We start from the raw sequence: 19625 nt of genomic DNA, 5'->3' as shown, positions 1-19625 counted from the left end.
TTGAACATTAAAAAAAAGAATTCTGCAAAACTGTAACAAGAAAAAAGCATTCCTTATACCACAACTAGCTGGGGTTAGAATAAAAAAATTAATCATTAGGGATTTCATTCTTTCTAGAAATAGTTTTAATAGCCATACTTTTGTATTTGGCTACTCAATAGATTTATTCTACCATCCTAATACACAGTATTTTTGAGAAAGTAATTTTCAGTTTCCTTGTTTCAATTGCTTCTGTTGAGCTCTGACTACCACAGGTAAGTAATGGCTTCCTAGAGACCCTACTTCATCCAGGAGATTCGCACCCCCTACCTGGGTTAGTATAAAGCTGGCTTTCCACGGTTTTGCCAATGCACTGAAGTTTCACGGCCTGCAGGGAGTCGTCCACATGCACGATGGTCGGCAGACTGCCCAGGGTGTCCTGTACCAAGTTGGCCACTTCACGAACATCAAAGAGCTTCAACAGCTCTGAGTACACGGCTGGGAAAGAGCTCAGAAACACAGCCTTAAAAAGAAGACATTTAAATCAACTCCCAGACATGCCCTGAGAAATTTGCTGTAATATGTCATTGAGTTTAAGACTGGCAAATATTTTTGAATGCTGGGAAAATGAATGTAAAATGTTTCTGATACCTAAAGTTAAAAAAAATTCAGCAAAATAGGACAATTTCCTGAAATGTGCAAAGGTGCAACATAATAAAAACTGGAACATTCTGGAAAATCATTGACATTAGCAAAATGATTGGCAAAAAAAATTCCATAGAATTAGCCAAATGCAGCATGATTAAATGGAAAGAATGTTCAACTTAAGACCTGGCATGTAGTCACTTATATTTCATTTCTTTTTGGAGAAACTTTTCTGAAGTGCTCATTTAAATCTCATTTACCTTTAAGAAACCAGATACATTCATTTCTTTAAGCAGTCAATATATGATTAAAGAAAAAAATAGAGCAGGGCATCAGAAGAGTTAGATGATATGTAGTCCTAGCTCTGCTTCTGATCAACTCTGTGACCTCAAGCAAGTTATTTTAGCTCCTTGGGTTTTAATTTTATCACATGTAAAATAAAAAGAACTGCATCTTAGGTTGCTTCAAGATTAATTGTAAACCCAGAACTCTGTGTACTGATGAAAACCAATATTCTTTAAATAAAGAAACCCCATCACCATTTTTTTAAGAGAAAAAAAAAGATGCTAATACCAAATCCTAAGGACCATACTTTAAAAAATGAGCTATGATGGCACATGAACAAAAAGTTCAGTCTTTTAAAATTCCTCCAAAGGAGGTCACTGAAAGAAAGAGCCAGATCAGCCTTAACTCCACCTAGAGGTACATGTTTCTTAGATGCTGAGATTCTAGTATTAGCTGGCTTACAAGTGAGAGCTGACAACAGCGGAAAGTAGGTCAGGTCTACATGTGCTGATGACTTAAACACACAATCAAATTCAAATGTATGGATTTTGGTATTTATCTCTACAGCAGAAGCAAAACAATCTAGAAGAGCCAAGACCTCTTTTAATGTCAGTCCCATCAAAATGCTTAAGGTGTTGCAGTCAACAGCTATGTTCTCTTTGACTCCTAAAAATTATAGATTTACTTGAATGCATTTAAAATTAATGACTTGGTATTCTCTGTTAAAGACTATATATAACCTTCATTTCACTCTCTGAAGAGCTGAGTCATATGGATGAATTTAGAAAAATAAAATGTGCCCAGCTTTCTGATTTCTGAAAAGTCAATTACATTGATTTTCCTTAGGGATCCTTTAGTTTATCCATTGTTCTTCATTTTTATCTCTTTACTTCAAAAAAGTATTTGAATATGCCTGTAGTATAGATGCATATATTAAAAAGGATAAAGGAACAAGGACTTTGTGATAAGGGTAGAAAGGCTATTGTACCCAGGTATCTGAGCTAAGGATTCTTACTGTGAAGTAAAGAGAAAAATAATTTTGTTTTGACCATCCTGATAGCCATGGCGAATAGAGAAAGATAATTATTAGGAATTTGATGAAGGGTCTTGGGCCTCAACTCTTCTGTCATTCCACTTCTTCTCTTGGGGTTCCTAGAGGTAGGGATCTGTCCAAGGAATGGGAAACCAAGAACCATGCTTCAACAGCTGAGTTTAGCTGGCAGTCCCGCCCAGGGAAGGGTTCCCAAAGCCAGACATTATCAAGCTGGGCTTAGGCCAGGAGAACTAAATGGGCAGCCTACAAGGATTAGGATGGCCAACCAGGATGGCCAGGTCTGTGGGGCAGCCGTCCACTGACCCAACATGAGTGGTTACGGGGATAGCTGCCTTGCCTCCAAGGGAAACTGCCCTGAGTTGTAGCCCACAGGCAAAAAAAAAAAGCAAATTGGAGCAAGGAAATTACGTTTTTGCCTTAAGGCAACCTAATAATAAAACCGGACCAATGGATATCCCTGGCTCTGGATGTGGTAAGCAGAATTCTAAGATGACCCCCAAGACACTCATGCATTGCTGCTGTTGCCATGATTATGTTATGTTAAACAACAAAAGGAACTGTATAGTTATAATGAAGGTTGCTAAAGAGATCTTAAAATATGGAAATCATCCACATGGGCCTGACCTAATCACATGAGCTCTTAAAACAAAAGTTTTCTGTGGCTGGTGGTCAGGGGAGGTCAGGTTTGTAGCATGAGAAGGATTTGACCTACTGTTGCTGGTTCTGAGGTTAGGGGGGCTACATGCCAAGGAATGTGAATGGCCTTCAAAGCTGAGCCCCCTTCTCCTCTTGGTAACTTTCACTGTTGGCCAGCAAGGAAATGGAATTTCAGTCTTACAAGTACAAGAAAACTAATTTCTGTGAAATCTGAAAGATTCTGAAAGTGAATTCCTCCTCAGAGCCCCCAGATAAGCCATGAAAGCCAACTCCTTGGTTTTGGCTCTAGGGGACCCTAAGCAAAAAGTCCACCCAAGCCTTCTGATCTATGGAAGTGTGAGCTAATATATGAGTATTCTTTACAACCCACATGTACATGGTCATTCGTTACACAGCAGTAGAAAAGCAATCAGATTGGTGCACCTTCTTTAAAAGAGACAGCCGTGAAGGTGTGGGGTAAAAAGGGAGCCTGAAATGGAAAGAAGTGTATAGTACTCCCCTTCTAAAATACAGAGGGATAAGGTCCTCACTGCTAAATAGAGAAAATGAATCACTTCAGCATTTTATATGAATTTTCTTTTAGCATCAAACTAAAACATAATTGTCATACCAAAATTTACAAGTATGGGATATTCTCAAAATAGTAGAGAATGATTTCAGTAGAGTTTATGAAGATATTCAGAAACTTTATGTGCACATTTTATGTACTATCTCTTGATAAAGAGCAAAGGGCAAAAAAAGAAAAATCAGATATGATTCTTTGAAGGTGATACTTTGTTTCACTATCTTGACTGAAGAACAGAACTTACAGAGAATCAAGCACAGCAGAATCAGTATTTTAAACAGATAAAGGGCACCTGCTCTCTACCGTGGCTCTATCATGGGGGTCCAAGACATCTCAGGGCACCTACTAGGAATCAGTGGAAACATAACCAAGGTAAAAAACTATTTGTCCAGCCTTAAAGAAAGAACATATCTCTTGACTCCTGAGGAAGGCATCTTACTGAGAAGCCATGACTTGAGGTTACTCCTTGAAGAGTAAGAGCATATTTTCAGGTGTGAATTAGGTAAGCTTTAGCCCCACAACTGGTAAAGTTAAGTTTAAAAAGGAAAATCTCAAATTGAAACCTCAAATTTCCAATGACTTTTGTAGAAGAAGTCAACTTCTGAGAACTCTGATCTAAAGAAATACATGGATGATCCTTTTCAAATATCAACTGCTGAAAATACGGTTTGGCTAGTAGGCAATTCGACAGTGAGGTCTCCGGCAAGTTCCTGAAGTGCTGTGAATTTACCATTGACAACAGAGGCTGGAATGACATTGAAAGAGCCTGAATAGTATCCCTGCCAGATGGAAGACTGGTTCACTTCTACAGAGACAAGAGTCACAAAACAACCCCAAACAGTCAGGAAAAGCACGGCGCTATTATTGGAGGGCTGGTACATTTGTGGGGTTTTGCCATTATGTATAATGCCTTCTAAACAACAATACTCTGAGGCAGCTAGTTCTGTCTTTTAATCTCCCATTTTATGTCCCAACTGTCAATGATTATAAATCGCTAGTCCCCAGGAGGTGGAAGCAAAGAGGCTGCTACTCCATCTGACAGGTTTTTAGCTAAGTTATTAGAAGTAAATGTAAGAATGACTAAGAAAATGTAGAGACAGATAGAATTCTCTTTTGGAACATGTTCAAGGCCATGGTATTTGGGAAGTGGATGGGTCCTGTTGTCAAACAAAACATGTGGAGCTACTCCAGGTAACAGCATTTGGCAACCGGTGCTCAGCACTGGTCACGTAAGATCAGCCCCGGAACAATCAGGGTCAAGTTAAATGAAATGCAACAACATGCAGTTTAGCCAAGTCCAATATAATGAGTCTCAAGCTGACAGATCGAAATGCAGGGCAAGGCTGGGGAAAAACGACTGCAATAGATTGGCGCCAGTGAACTTCTCTCCCGGAGGTCGGTGGTGACAGTGCGTTTAATCATCTGCATGCATTCTGCTAACTGGAATCGAGGCTGATGCAAACCAATAGGCTCTCCATTCAGAGTGAGAACTGTCTGGGGAAAGGCAACTCAACTATTGCTCTGCTGGCACTTGGAAGCTGGGGGGCTTTTTAAAGTCTATTTAAAGTCAGTAAAGCTATAACTATAAATGGAGCCATGGATTCTTCACAGTGAGAACATTCATGTATGCCGCTATGTAAAAAGAAGCAAACTGGACTCATTTTTCTTCTGTTCAGTAGAGATGAAAAAAAAAATTACCTGTGATTGAGATAACGCTCCAGACCCTTTGCTCTCTTGTGAAAGAAAGAAACGGACTGACATGAGGAGCTCTTGAATGCAGCAACGGAACTCCTCTTCATTTTGTCCACCAGTCGCAAGGGAAAACAGCCTTCGAGACTGAACTATATACTTAAAAATATATTCTTGGGCCTTAAAACAAGATTTTTAAAAAGTTAGTTTCAAGAGCATTTATTTAACAGACTCAGCATAAAAATGGTGGCACAACGTTAGACTTGTAAATTACTGATCTAAACGCTACAGCCTCATGAGATTTTTGAACAGTATTTATTTGTAGGAGCCAAGCCATTTTTCTCTGATGCCTAATGAGAGAAAACATACAAAAATTTTTTTAAATTTTATGTAATTCTCAGAAGTATGAGCATTAAATATTTTTGATCCTCAGATGGTTTTAAACTTGGTTAACAGAACAGTCTGTTTTTCAAAAATCTTTTTGCTTTGCTTGTAGGTCCTCTTGCCATTTAGCATTTTACCTTCAATCAGACCAAAATGACAAATTTGTAATTAGTAAAATGCTTTTTTTAAAAAAGTACAGCTGTCTACTTTTATCTACTGACATCAGACAGGGTGGTACTCAACAATGGGAATCAGAAAACCACGAGGGCAGTGACTGGACAAACTCTTTAAGAATCTGTATTCTTTATGAACATGCTTGCAAATAAGGTATTAGCATGTTCCTGTGTACAGAGCACGTAGGGCCCAGAGAAATGGGCAATGTTAAACCAAGAAACTTAAGACATATGGCTCTGAGATGGCCTCTGTCAGGTAGACAGAAGCAGGCACCAGGAACATCTGCGCTTAAATGCCCATCAGTACTCTTCCTTCATGAACCCCACGTCCTACCAGCCCTAGACTTCACTTCGAGTGTCCCAGAGACCAGAGGAGTAAGGATTCAATCCCAAGCAGGTTCCAGGGTGCAAGCCCAGTGAAGTCCCTTTCACATTTCATCAGCTCTGGAGCAGCCTAAACTGAAGCTCCTTGACCTGGAATGTCAGTAATGTATCACCACCAACTGCCGTCTGTGTATGGGAATCCAGTTAGTCAGGGCAACAGCTCTGTTAGATGACACTGTGTTCCTGATGGTGCGCCCTTACCTTCAGCACCTCCTGGATGTGCTCCTGCCGCTCCGCTTCTGTTATCCTGTCCACATACCACTTGAGAACTTTGATGAGATCTCTAAAACACAGGGAGGAATGCGCAGAAGGTAGAATTGGCCTGATTCTCAGTTAAATCCCAGCACATCAAAGATTATTTTTATCATAAGGAGGCTTCTTTTCCCATCAGTTCTCACATTTTTTTGTCAGGCCGCTACAATAAAATAATTTTACAAAGACTGCACGTCAACATTACTACCCCTCTTTGAAGCTGAAGAGAGAAACACTTCCTTCCGTTGAGATACCCCTCAGTCTGGTCATATTCTATCAACCCTGCTGTTTCTGGCAATGCTTCCAAATGGGTGCACACAAATATCAGAGAAAAGGACTCTGGCCAAGGAAGTGCTTGGAGATATGTCATGGGCAATCTTGGACAACTGCTAATTGGGATTTTTTCTCCTAGGAACCACATGAACAGTTGGGTGAGATAATTCAGCTGGAGGCAAAAGGAGGTGTGGGGAGGGACGAACCCAACACTTCCTCACTTCAAATCACACTCCCATGGATTCAGCAAGCCAATCCTCTGACCTGTGGGAAGTACAAGGCTTACCATCAGAGTGTGCCCTAATAGGAGCATTTCCAGAAGAGCCAAGATATATATATATATTTTAAGAAACAAAAAATTGAGTAGAAAAAAACCCCAACAATTCTCATGATTGCAGTCTGCTATCTTTGACTTTGGTCAGTTCTTGGTTCCTAGGAAACTGAGCAGTTTCTCTAAATGCTCCTCTCCTCTCTCAGTCAGGGAAGAATACACGGAGCTGCCTGTAGTGGATGCTGCCAGAAGTGCTACTTCAGAGACAGTCAGTCAGTGAGGTTTTGATCACCCACAGACCAAGAACTTTAAGCCCAAGGCCTTATTTGTCTTGTTAGGACTGATTATCTGCTTTCCTCGCCAACCTGAAGAGTTGGAAATTACTCCCTTGTTCTTTAGCTTCAGTGACAATTTCAGTTGGAAGTGCTGACCTCTCACACTAGGGCCCAAATTGCTCCTCTGAGCAGCAGAGCCAGGCCAACATCTCAAACTACCCCTGTTGTTCCCTTTCACCCTCTGCAAAAATCATGTGACAGAGGGTCAAGTCTTGCAAAAATAACCCCATTCATTTAAAGGTTGGAGGCAGAAATCTAACATGCCATGATAAGAAATATCAAGGTAACAGGGCCAAATGTTTATCTGATTACCTACTATCTTCATACATTCCACAGATGTGGGGAAGAGACAAAATGCTGGTTCCATGCTCTTTTACCACACCTCTGGGAATACATGGTTGTGCCTGTACATGCACGCCTATGGATGCTTAAGGTGTAAGGCAAAATGTGCGCAGAATAGCCATGACAGTATTTGAGTGGAGAGAGGACACTGGGGCACACCATGGCTGTACTCAAGCAGGGTCAGTGACAGAGAAGGTGCTTGGGGCAGGACAGAGAGAAGTGGCTGCCTTCCGGCGAGCCAAGCTACATGGAGGCAGGTACTAGTTAAAGCATGTCATTATTCATTCACTTTACATAATTTGAGCTAATAGGACAGGATGACCAGTTAAAATGGCAGCTAGTATCAAAGGATAGTATCCTGTGGCTGAACTGCTTATAGCCAGGGACCAGGCCTTCACATTAATCAGCACAAGTAGGGTGCCTGGCATGCAGCAGGCACTCAGTAAACAGGACCAGAGGAATGGATGAATGGATAAATGGATGAATGAATGAATGAATGATTTTTTAACAAGGTATGATGGCAAAGGCTGTTTTCACTGACATCAAAAATCTTCAAGGAGTGTGGTGATTAAATGGGGCTCTTGGCAGCCAAGGTGAAATAACCAGACATTTTAGAACAAAGAATAGCAAGTGAAATAGAGACAAGAAGAAAACACTTTATATTTTAGGTTTCAGGAACAGAATTCAGGAAGTCTCCTCCCCACCCTTTTTTTTGTCTTTATTCAAAGTAAGTTCTAGCCATTAAAAGAAGGTGTGTGAGAAAGGAAGACACTGTGTTAAGAGACACTTCAGTTGTTTTGCTTCATTTCTTCCTACACGGCCTTTTAAATTTTCCTATATTGCTGGTTCTGCTTAGAAGAGCTCCAAAGGAACTGCTTCTAAACCAATTATAAGATAAAAGGCCCTACCTGTGTGCCAGTGCTCCAGCAAAATGACTCTCAATGTAAGTGTCCATTACAGGTTTAAAATGATGAAATTTGCTATCTTGCAGCAAATTTATTATGTGAACCTAAAAAGAAAATTGGGCTTTATTAAACCAAATGCAAACCAAGGTTTTTTTAGTTCTTTTTAAGTGAACTCTTATGTTAACAAGCACACATTCCCCCGAACAGCCTTATGAAAGTCACGATTCAGAGACAAAATTGCTAAGATCTAATTAAAGTGAATTTAAACTTACCAAAGAATCAAACACTTTTGACCCATATTTTTGGGAATTTTCATCTAAAATTCCAAATAAGGTATCCAGTGTATCTTGTAGAAACTGTTAGATAAAGAAAAAAATTAATGAATAAATAAAATAATATCTGGCCCTCCCCTCCAAATGAGTCTTTATCCCATGAATTTCCAAAAGAGGGATAACAAAATAGGATATACCTTTACTATCTCTGAGCCATCGATTTCTTTTAATCTAGAGAGACAGCCTGTGATCTTGTCTGGGTGCATTCTCCATTTCAAAAGATCAAGCATATCACCTTTCCAGACAGAAAAGGAAATTGCCTTTAGAGATAACAGTCCCTCACATGAAAGTGTTCCACTGGCAGAAGTTGAATTCTTAAACTTGCTGCCTACCCTTCCTGGTCATCTAAGATGCACGCTTCCCCAGACTGTGACGAGCCCTCTAATGGCATTCATTACAGTGTGTTCTAATTATTTTCCCCCTCCCAATATGCTTGACTTAAAAACACCTACTCATCCCTCAGTTCTCAGATTAGCTACTGCTTCATTCAGGAAGTCTTCCCTGAAATCTCTAGACTGAGCAACTATCCCCCACATGCTCCCACCTCACAGCAATACTTACTTTACTATTAACAGTTGTTTGTCTTTCCTCCCACTGGACTGTAAACTCCAAAGAACAAATCCATGCCAACCTTGGCCCTATTTATTCCCAGCACCCAGAAGAGAGCAGGCACACAGCAGGCACTTGGTAAGTATTTGTTGACTCATTTTCCACCTCCTGCCATTAAAATGGGAGTTTCTTGGGGATTGGGACCCTGCTTTATTTATATTTGTGCCCCAAGTACATAGCGTGCTGCCTAGGAACCAATTCCACTGGGCAATGAAGGTCTTCTTGGCAATCTGACCCCAACCTGGCAGGACTAGATGGTCCCTGCACAATGATGGCACGTCCAGTCAATTCTCTGATCATGTAGTGAGCCCTTGGACTTGAGGGGGTCAGTTTCTGAATTCTATCGTCATTTCCATCCCAGATTCCAGGCAAGGGAAGGGCCCTCGCTCTTCAAGCTCCTTCCTAAACCAACAACACCCGGGCCTGGCATCTGCAGGGTCCTCCGAGGTCCCCTTCACCTGGTGAGGGAATAAATTCTTCCCTTGTGCCTCCTGGGCAGAAGTTAGAAAAGCTGCTGACCATGGTGTCCAGCTTCAGTAGCCTCCAAAGGGAGCAGGGAGATGGTGGCATCTGGAGGCCAATGAATGCAGTAAGAAATGACATGGCCCATGTGTGCGTAAGTGCCTGAGGCAGGGAAGCCTGGCAGGGTGGCCTCCGTGCTCAGCGGGTGCTGAGAAACCAGAACGGCAAAGACAGAAGCCAGGAGGGATTTCCAGACTTAACAGTAAGAAATCCACTTCAAAGCATTTGTTTCCAAAGAAATCCAAATGGGACTTACTCAGAGACAGAAAGACCAACATGGAAACAAACAAATTTAAAAAAAAAACAAGAAACCAAAGAAGTAGTTAGGATGAGAAAGAAAATAATGATGCAATGAACAGAGATGACAAAAAGCATGAATCATCTCAAGAGGAAAAAGAAGCAACATCCACCAAAGCCAGACTCCAGAGAAGACTCCACAAAGGACTTAAGAGTGAGAACTTCAGTACTAAATAGGAAGGTTCACCTAAGCAAACAGGGATAAGAGGAGGTGGATTTAGAATTAGAAAAATGAGGGCATTTCAAAACTACTCTTAAAAAAGAGATTTATATTTTCCTAACAGAAAAACCTGAAAATATTCAATATTCTTGTCTAACTCAGACATCCTGGAGGTGTAATTGAAACCCTTTCCAAAACGACTGGTCATTTATATTTAGAATATTAGAATTTCTGCATCATGAGACCCACAGTGGCAGGACAGCTCTCCGCTGCCCTCCCATCTGTTGGCTGATTCCTACTGCCTGCATCTAACTTCAGGAAGCCCCTCTGCCCTGGCCCCCTACTCTAATTCCCTGATGCGCTTCCCCTTACATCCCACACCACCTCCACTCTGGCTTGCACCCCATCTCTTTGCTCTCTGGCCCTGGGAGCAAGGCCATTGTGTGGCGCCCAGGGCAGGCCCAGGGTGCAGAGTGGAGAGTGCGCAGAGGAGGGAGGTGGCTCTGCTGGCCAAAGTGGCGTCACCACAGGCAGCAGTGGGGAACCTGGAAAGCAGATGACAGCGGTCCAGACAATAGGATCAGGTGGCCATCTTCCCCGCAAGAAGTCTGATGACTCTCTTAGAGACTGCTCATTACGGAACAAAAGGAAGAGTAAAGTAGTATGTCCTTTGGGACATAATTAGTTATGTAGGCAAAGTACAGAATTAAGTTAAAATTGTCATCTCTTAGGTCTCTATTTCAGCCATTTGAAGATATGTTAGTTGGAAATTAGGAGCTATGACTTAGTACAGAAAATATCAGTTGTATAAATTCCATTCAATAAACACTTAGATGTATGCCTAATCTACCAAGAGTTATCAAATAGGTGGATGACATGATCCCTACTTTTTTTTAAATGGCAGTCTCAGGAAGAGATGGAATGAACCACACATTATTTGGGGGGAAAAGGGATATGGGGAAGTCAACTGTATGACTGTTAGACTAAATTTAGCATTATTTTCATTCTTTTTAACTTTTTTCTAAGTTGTGTTGCACAGCCCAAGGAAGCTAACAAATTTTCTTCCTGATTTCTTTCCTGATCCCTGCTTTTAAGAAGCTTAAAATACCTACTTGATCTGGCAATCACAGATGTCCAGCAGAGTGCTCTGGCCTTGACACACTATATAACCATGTTGGAATATAGAGAAAGCTGTGCACACAGATACATTTTAGGGATCCTGAAAGGAAAATCTACTCTAGGAAATTGTTCCTAGAGACCACATCACTTACTAAATGCCCAATTGTAATGGAAATGGGATTTGTATAATTTCCAACTTGAGTAAAATGAATACAGAGCAATTTAATTCCAATTTGGAACTGGATTATTTCTACAAAGAGATGTGAGTCTAGCATGTAAATTTCAAGAAGATCAACTAATTTCCTTCCTCCTTCCCATCTTTTTGAAATACTCTACTCATGTCCTGGTTCATTTTAAGCTGTCTTACACTGACAAGGTTAATCAAAGTCAAATGATAATTAAGCATTTATCAGTGTCAAAAAATGAACCAAGCATTGCCTACCATACAGTGAGATATTTAATATAATGATTTTGAGAATAGTTTATTGACCCCTATTTAATTGAAAATGTCCTCTGCTTTTACAAAACAGCAACTTTAAATCACAGGATTGGTTTTATCTTACATTCAAAATTCTGTCTAACATCATAAATCTGAGAACTAGAACATATTAAGGATGCAGGGTCAAATATTTTGATTGCAGATAATCTATTATTAGGTTTATCTGTGTGGCAGAATAATGGCCCTCAAAGATGTCCATGTTTTAATTCCTGGAACCTGTGAATATGTTTATATTACATGACAAAGATATTTTACAGATGTAATTAAATCAAAGATTTTAAGATTAAGGGGTAGTTATTATGATTATGTAGTGGGCCTAATGTAACTATAAGGATCCTTAAAAGGTGGAAGAAAGAGTGAGAGAGATTTGAAGATGCTATGCTTCTGGTTTTGATGATGGAGGAAGGACCCATGAGCCAGGAAATGCAGGTGGCTCCTAGAAGCTAGAAAAGGTAAGCCAAAAGATTTTCTCCTAGCGCTTCCAGAAGGAATGCAGCCCAGTGAGATTCCAGACTTCTGACTTCCAGAACTGAAAAATAATGCACTTCCCTTCTTTTAAAGCCAGTAAGTTTATAGTCACTATTAGAGCAGCAAAAGATAACTAATACAACGTGAAAAAAATTCTACTAAAGGCAATCAGTTGCATGTGAACCCAGGCTCTATAACACACACATCCGACTAATCCACATAGGATGAATAAAAATTCTGTTTCAGGGAGTCAATAACAGGGTGATTTTATCATCTTCATAACCTCCATGGGAGTAGACTGGCCCCATAAAAAAAATACCTGAGGTTTGGTAAATGCTTTACAATCATTACAGAGTATGTCAATGAAGGTTTTAAGTAAAATCATTACCCACTGAATACTGATACAAGTCTGGTATAATTTGACATATCTTAACCATGTGACAGCCACAGTTGATCCAATTTACTAAAAACAAATTATGTGGTTAATTTAAAAATGTATTTCTCCAAAAATACTTTCGGAGGAGGAGAAACAAAAACTAATAAAAATGTGAAAGAATCATTTGCCAAAGTTCTCTATAAATATGGTAGCACCACATGAGAAACTGAGAAGTCCCTTGAAAGTTGTCAGTCTCACAGCACTACATTTTGCTTCTTTTCTGAACCTATGTTCTAAGAGAAGAAATAATTTCCCACTAAATGCTATTCTATGACACTAGTTGAAAGAACTTATATCATTTACAAATGTTTAGGCACAGGAACATTTTATGAAACACAATACCTTATTATGACGTGATTCTCTCCACATAATGAATCTGCCTTACTAATACGACATTCCAGATGTTAGCCAGAAGCCTTATGTGGCAACCATGAAAAAACTCAAAAATGTTAATTTACTTCCTTCATTACAGATGATGTTTTCATGACAATTTACCAAGAAGAAGAGCTTGGTTTATTAATCATAACTTGCTAAGCAACCACTGACATAAAAAGCAATGCTAGCACAGAAAAGCAATATCCATCTAATTAAACAAAAACAGCCTTTATTCTAAAGCCTGCAATTAGCACTGTCTATGCAGCTATAAAACAAGAGAGAGTAAGGAGGTGGCAGTCTTTGTGTGTGTGTGTGTTTTTTTTTTAAGCAGTTGGGTTTTGATGGTTTATATGAAGAGGTGTGTCGTCGGATCCCAATACTGGGATAATTATGAAATCCTTAAATTACAGGCATTTAACAGATCACTGGGCACAACTGCTTCCATTTTATTGGAATTTATAAACAGAAAGACCAACAGTTTTTCTGGTGCAAGGTTCTTAAATGTAACAGCGGTATTTGTTGAGTATGCCTACCAAAATTCACATGAGTACTTAAGAATAAGAGATTTCAAATAAACAGTATTATACATTACCATTTTGTGTAAGTTTTGTGGAACAGAGAAAAGATGTTATCCAAAAAGACTCCTTTGTGGCTTTCATGGCTTGACTATTATTCCCAAGGAAAATACCCTTGGAAAAGGGAAGTTTGAGGTAGCGGGTAGTATCCTGAAGATTTGTGTTTTCTTCACACTGTAAAAAACATTTTTTTTAAAAAAGGGGGAAGGGAAGAAGAGATTTCATGAGAATTATTAAGCACCATTTTCATTGCTAGTGTTCATGAACTGGGAAACATTCCAAACAGCATTACAAATAGAATTTGGCTTTTAAGTAAAATGCAACAAAAATGTATGAAAGGAATTAAGCATGGATTTTGGACTCAAGCTGATTTGGGTTTGATTCCAACTCTGTCACTTCCCACACAAGTAACTTTATCAAGTTATTTAACCACTTGGGATTTCCGTTCCTATCTCTAAAACCTTATTGTGTTATCCTAAGAATTAGATTATATAAGGCTTTTAACACACTGCCTGATACACTGGAAGTACTCAAGAAATTATATCTGCAGTGGCCAGAGCCATTTTTTAAATATGCTTACATTCTTCCAGCATCTCATCTGAGGCCACTATGAAATAACACCTTACTTTGAAAACTGGTAATTAGAAGAAACTGTTATTTTAGAGTAATCTAATAGTCCCACTATGTGAAATAGCTACTTCAAAGAAAATGGCAACTAACAAATGTGAAAAGTATTATTACAGATTTAGAAAAAATAGTTTCATATGCCTAACGTAATGCTTTCTTTAGTCAGGGATTGTTACTTAGAGCTAATGTCAGCAGGAAAATTTTGATAAGAACTGGAAATTCATATGCCAATTTAGCAACACCCAGATTACTTCCCTCTGGCAAGAGGACAAATTCAACTGCATGCCAGGGGGCCGGGCTGCCATCACACCAATGCAGGGCAGTGCAAAGAAACATTATCACTATCGACACTGAATTCTTACCCAAGATGTTGAACCTGAATCTACCACAACTACAGATCCAACTTCCACTTCATAGGAAATGTAAGAGACTGAGCAACCTGCTGAACACTTTGGGGAAGCAACGTGATCCAGAAGATGGCACTTTCTGCAGGATGCATGCCTTTGTCTCTTCAAGTCCAGTGTTATATGAAAAAAGGGATTGTTCTAGATTAAATAACACACCAGATGCAACAAATGGTCCTGGATTTGGACAAACCTGCTCAAAATGATTTTTTTTACATTTCTATATGGACAAACTTCTAGATGAGATAAAAATTTAGCCAACAGAAAAATCATTGCCTGAAAAAGTGGATTAAGCAGTGTATGTATTATGAAGCAACAAAGATGTCCTTCAGAAGGTGAATGGATAAACAAACTGTGGTACATCTAGACAGTGAATATTACTCAGCACTAAAAAGATATGAGCTATCAAGCTACAAACGCTATGAAGGAAGCTTAAATGCATATTACTAAGTTAAAGAAGCCAATTTGAGAAGGCTACATACTGTATGATTCTAACTATATGACATTCTGGAAAAGACACAACTATGGAGACAGTGAAAAGATCAATGTTTGCCAGGGTTTGGTGGGGGAGGGAGGAACAGGTAGAGCATGGAGGTTATTTAGGGCAGTGTGATATTATAATGCATATAGGTCATTTTGCATTTGTCCAAACCCATAGAATGCACAATACCCAGAGTGAACCCTGAGGTCATCTGCGGGTGATTATTGTGAGTCAACTCAGGTTCATCCCTGGTAAACAATGACCCACTCTGGTGACTGATGTTGATAATGGGGGAGGCTATGCATTTGGGGGTGGAGGGACAGGGGTATATGGGAAAGCTCTGTGCCTTCCTCTCAATTTTACTGTATACCAAAAACTGCTCTAAAAAAACAGTTTATTAAAAAATAGGTTCCATGTAATGTCATTTGCATGAAACAGTTCATACAGAAAAATATCTAGAACTCTAAGGAATTAGCAGTTAACATCATCTGTGTAATGAGAGTACGCTGTTTTTATTCTATTTTGATGATCTGTGTATTGGTTTTGTAAAAAAGGTGACTTTAAATTTTTGAGAGAAAGTATTGTAAGATATTCTTAATACAGTTTAGATAATTTTGAGTATAAATTTTTTAAACTCACAGGAACTTTATCCCTTTATTTTGTTTAAATATTTTCAAGGCTACTGTCCTGATAATAGCAAGAGTTTAAGCAGAGAATACCTTTGGTATTCAAGTACTTTGTGTGAGTCAGAAATGTTTTTATTTTTTTTAATTTTAAATAAATCTTTAAGACAGACCTCTGTAACAAGGTTAGAGAAACAGAATCACAATATTACAAGATGTTTTTCGAGCACACTGGCCCATTAACAGGAGTGCCTATAACACAATAAATAGCCTTCATAATTCTCTTCTAATGCTACAACTCCAAATGCTTTTTTTATTACCGTGATATATTGCCTATAGACAAAAGAGGGCATGAACACACATATATATGGTGTAAAGAATAATACAAAGTGAACACTTCAAATGCCTTGTGCAGAAAGAGTGCTTAGGCAAAGTAATGCTCTGGAACCCTGGATCACTCACTGTCCCCTTCCCCATCTCATTCTTGGGATCAGGGCTTGGAACACAGCAAGTCATAACATGAGTCACAGTAACCTCCAACTGACCCTATTTCCTGGTCTACAGGGCTAGGATCATGTTCTGGTCTGTATTCCCCCACCTGACTTTTGCTCCATCTGACTAACCACCACTTCCTATTGGCCGAAATGTCATTCGAATGCAGCATACTGTCCAGCTATTTCCAGGTCTCCTGACCTAGTCTGGTATGCTCCATCTGTTCACAGAAATCCTGCCCCCACAGAAATCCTTCTTCTTGGTGGGTGGAAGACTTGGTTGCCTTTTCCAGGGCCAGGCACTGTGGCCAGGTCAGTGCACCAACCCTGGTTCACTTCACTTCTCCCCCAGCCAAGGAGGCCAAGCCTTAGTGTGTGAGCTTGTCTGAGGAGTGACACCTTGAGAGTTGCTTATGGCTAAAGCCTATCACCCTCACTCAAGTACAAAATGTAATAATATAAACATTACTATGAATATAAAAGTTATTTCACGACCTTCCAGCAAGAATACTGGAGTGTGTGTGTGTGTGTGTGTGTGTGTGTGTGTGTTAGGGGAGAGTAGATGGGAGAATTCTACCCATTGAGTTAGTAAAGAAAAGCATGTCCTCACTCTTTGGTCTCTGTGAACATATTAATATTTACCAGGGGTTCAAAACTGATTTTTTTGTCCCATAGAGTCAAAGGAGATCTGCTACATACAAGGTTAGAATTGGAGGCTTTATTCTATTTCTGAAGAACTTAGGTGGCCTGGAGAAATTGGACAGAACAATCTCATAGTATATCTTCTTTTATTCTATGAGGTTTTTAGCATGCATCCTTAACACATCATACCAGCACTGGAGATTTTAAAAGCAATCCAAGCAACTACCACTTATGAGGGTTTTCTAAATGTGAGGCAGTTTACAAAGCACTTTACATGTATTTTCTTATTCCCATAATAACTGCATGAGGCAGGACAGTGAAACCTGAGTTGCATATGTGATTTGCTCAAAGTCACAGTATTAGTATCAGAGTCAGGTTTTAAGCCAAAATTTATGTTTACAACTATTACATAACACTGCCTCCTTTTGCTCCCTTCCCAGCACTTCTGGGAAAGGAACTATTTGACCTCAGCTTGTTGTTTTAACTAAGTTCTGAGTTTTGCTATAGCAAAGTTAAATTGTATTGACTTATAGGTAACATTCTGAATGGTGGGTAAGGCTAAGAAGACCACAAACAGTTCACTTCTCAAAAAAAAACATGTTTGCAGGAGATGCCATGAGGGACAGTGTAGAGTGGTCTGTGGAGCTGAAATAGTTGCATATGTAATAAGCCTATGAGTCTGGCAGCAAGATGGTCAGCGCAAGCCCTGAAACCAGATGGGAGACAGAAGGAGAAGGGACCGTGTGACCTGGGCGTAGTGGACAGGAAGCTGAAGTAGGAAGAGATGAGGTGTGACACAGGAGCTAGAGAACAGAACAGATGAGTTAGGGGTCATCTTTTCTTTCATTCAATAGAAGAGAATCTATAGAAGAGAAATGGGTTGAAGAGCAGAAATGGTGCTCCAGAAGGGGGCCTGTTGGGCAGGGGCAGGTGTCAGCAAAAGTTTACACCAAAAAGGTTCTCTGACCTCTTAGGAGGAAGTGCACTGTTCACCAGCAGACTCAGGGAGTGAGACAGAGTCAGCAGTCCATGTTTCAGGTGCTCTTCAGCCAGGTGGGGGAAGGGGTTGCACTGAATGATTCTGAACCAGGGCGTGGACCAGAGAAGCAAAGAAGAATGAATGATCTCTTCCTCCTGTGAGGGGCCCAAAGTCGATGCAGTCACAGCAACACGGCTGGAAAAGCATGGCCTGGCATTGCATTCCTGCACTTTAACTGGAAGCACCAGAGCAAGAGAGTCACGGTTGGATGTTTGAATGCCTGTGAATCTGAGCAATCCAGGCTCAACACCATAAAACTGCAGCACCAACGTGGTATGTAGTGGATATATGGTTTTGTTACCACAGTAAAATCCTGTTACACTTTAAACTAGATGGATGGTTAAGTAGAGATCTCTTGCATTCTGGGGAATACTTGCAAAACAACTTTTTGGTCTTAGCATTTGAGATTTTCATCAAATCCAGCGCAGGCATGCAAGAAGGCAATATGAACATGAGATTAATAAGACACCAAGATACTGTCCTCCCATCCCCTTGACAGACACAGCTAGAGTGTTACTGATGTTACAGATGTATGATGATGGATAGATGAGGGAACAATTAACTGAACTGTTCTTTCTAGAATAAATAAGGCAACATGGCCACAGCCTCTAGAGACTGCTACTGGATTGTGGAAACAAAACAGTGCCACTGTCATAGTAAAGGACAACTCTGTTTTGCTTTGATAGGCTGGGAGCTGTGCAAGTCATCTTAAAAAGGCATGAAGTTAATTTATTACAAATTAGAGCAGTGGCATTGAGAAATAGCTCTTTGCTTTACCACACTTGAGACTGAAATCAGATCTGACAGGAGAGAGATGCTCCTTCGGCCTCTCACAAAAGAATTTAAATGCAGGCTCTGTGGTAGCAGTAATCATCTCAATTTTCTTTATGATTATACAGCTTGGAAAGACCTCTTTGCCTAGAACTAAAAGTAGTGGGTACAACAATGAATGGGGCATTGTACCCTGGGCCACTTTTTTGACCACTGTCTGAGACATGTGAAAGAGGCCTGCATGGTCAGTCATAAAGTGTTCCAGACATGCGGTATCTGTACTAATTAATGCAAGCTATGTGGCTGGGAGATGAGCATCTACTATCTACTCGGGAATAACCTGGTACAGAAATCCATAGTATATTTACCTAATTAAGGAGTCTGTAATCTGCTGGAAATAGAGAATTAAATTAAAAAAACACAGTAAGGTAGACAATCCAGCTGGAATGATATATTAGCAGTTACAAAACCAGACTGAAATAGCTGTGGAAGCAAAATACCTTATTTTAGGGACTCTTTCAATATGATTAGCCATCCTTAATGTCATTATTAAACACTTATTAAATTCCTACTATTTGCCAGCCCTTTAATTTGGTGTTAAGAATGTAACAAGGAAATAAACAGAGTCCCGTCCTTGAGGCCACTACACGTCTGACCTCTGTACTCATCTGTTAATATTGATTAAAAACTGCTCAGAAACCCCTGGACTCCAGCTCTCCTGGGGAAGGGAAGAAAGGCCTTCTGGGAAAGGGACTACTTGACCTCAGTCATAACGAATCAGAGGCTCACCGAGCAGGGAAAGGCATATTACATGGAAGACAACACGCATATAGACGCATTGGGGGTATAAAAAGTGCATGATCATCTGGCAACTTGCCACACTGATGGACAGTGACTGCATTGGGGTATGGGTGAGGACTTGATAATTTGGGTAAATGTAGTAAGCACATTGTTTTCTCATG

At 39.9% G+C, this 19625-nt stretch overlaps 1 protein-coding gene across 3 annotated transcripts in view; it reads right to left on the bottom strand.

Moving 5' to 3' along the window:
• Positions 1–19625, bottom strand: part of DOCK4 (dedicator of cytokinesis 4) — a 401868-nt gene that overhangs the window by 106413 nt on the left and 275830 nt on the right. For all 3 annotated transcript variants that reach the window (XM_037027398.2, XM_037027395.2, XM_037027396.2), the window contains exons 17-23: positions 13603–13759; positions 8663–8760; positions 8466–8549; positions 8197–8297; positions 6017–6098; positions 4884–5054; positions 310–502 (exon numbers count right to left, since the gene is read on the bottom strand). In XM_037027398.2, coding sequence (XP_036883293.1) covers positions 310–502; positions 4884–5054; positions 6017–6098; positions 8197–8297; positions 8466–8549; positions 8663–8760; positions 13603–13759 — 886 coding nt within the window. The remainder of the gene's footprint in view (positions 1–309; positions 503–4883; positions 5055–6016; positions 6099–8196; positions 8298–8465; positions 8550–8662; positions 8761–13602; positions 13760–19625) is intronic.

Source organism: Manis javanica, chromosome 6 (genome assembly GCF_040802235.1).
Source record: "Manis javanica isolate MJ-LG chromosome 6, MJ_LKY, whole genome shotgun sequence".
Lineage (NCBI taxonomy): Eukaryota > Metazoa > Chordata > Mammalia > Pholidota > Manidae > Manis > Manis javanica.
The sequence above is the reverse complement of the archived record's forward strand: the minus strand, read 5'-3'. Positions and strand labels throughout refer to the sequence as shown.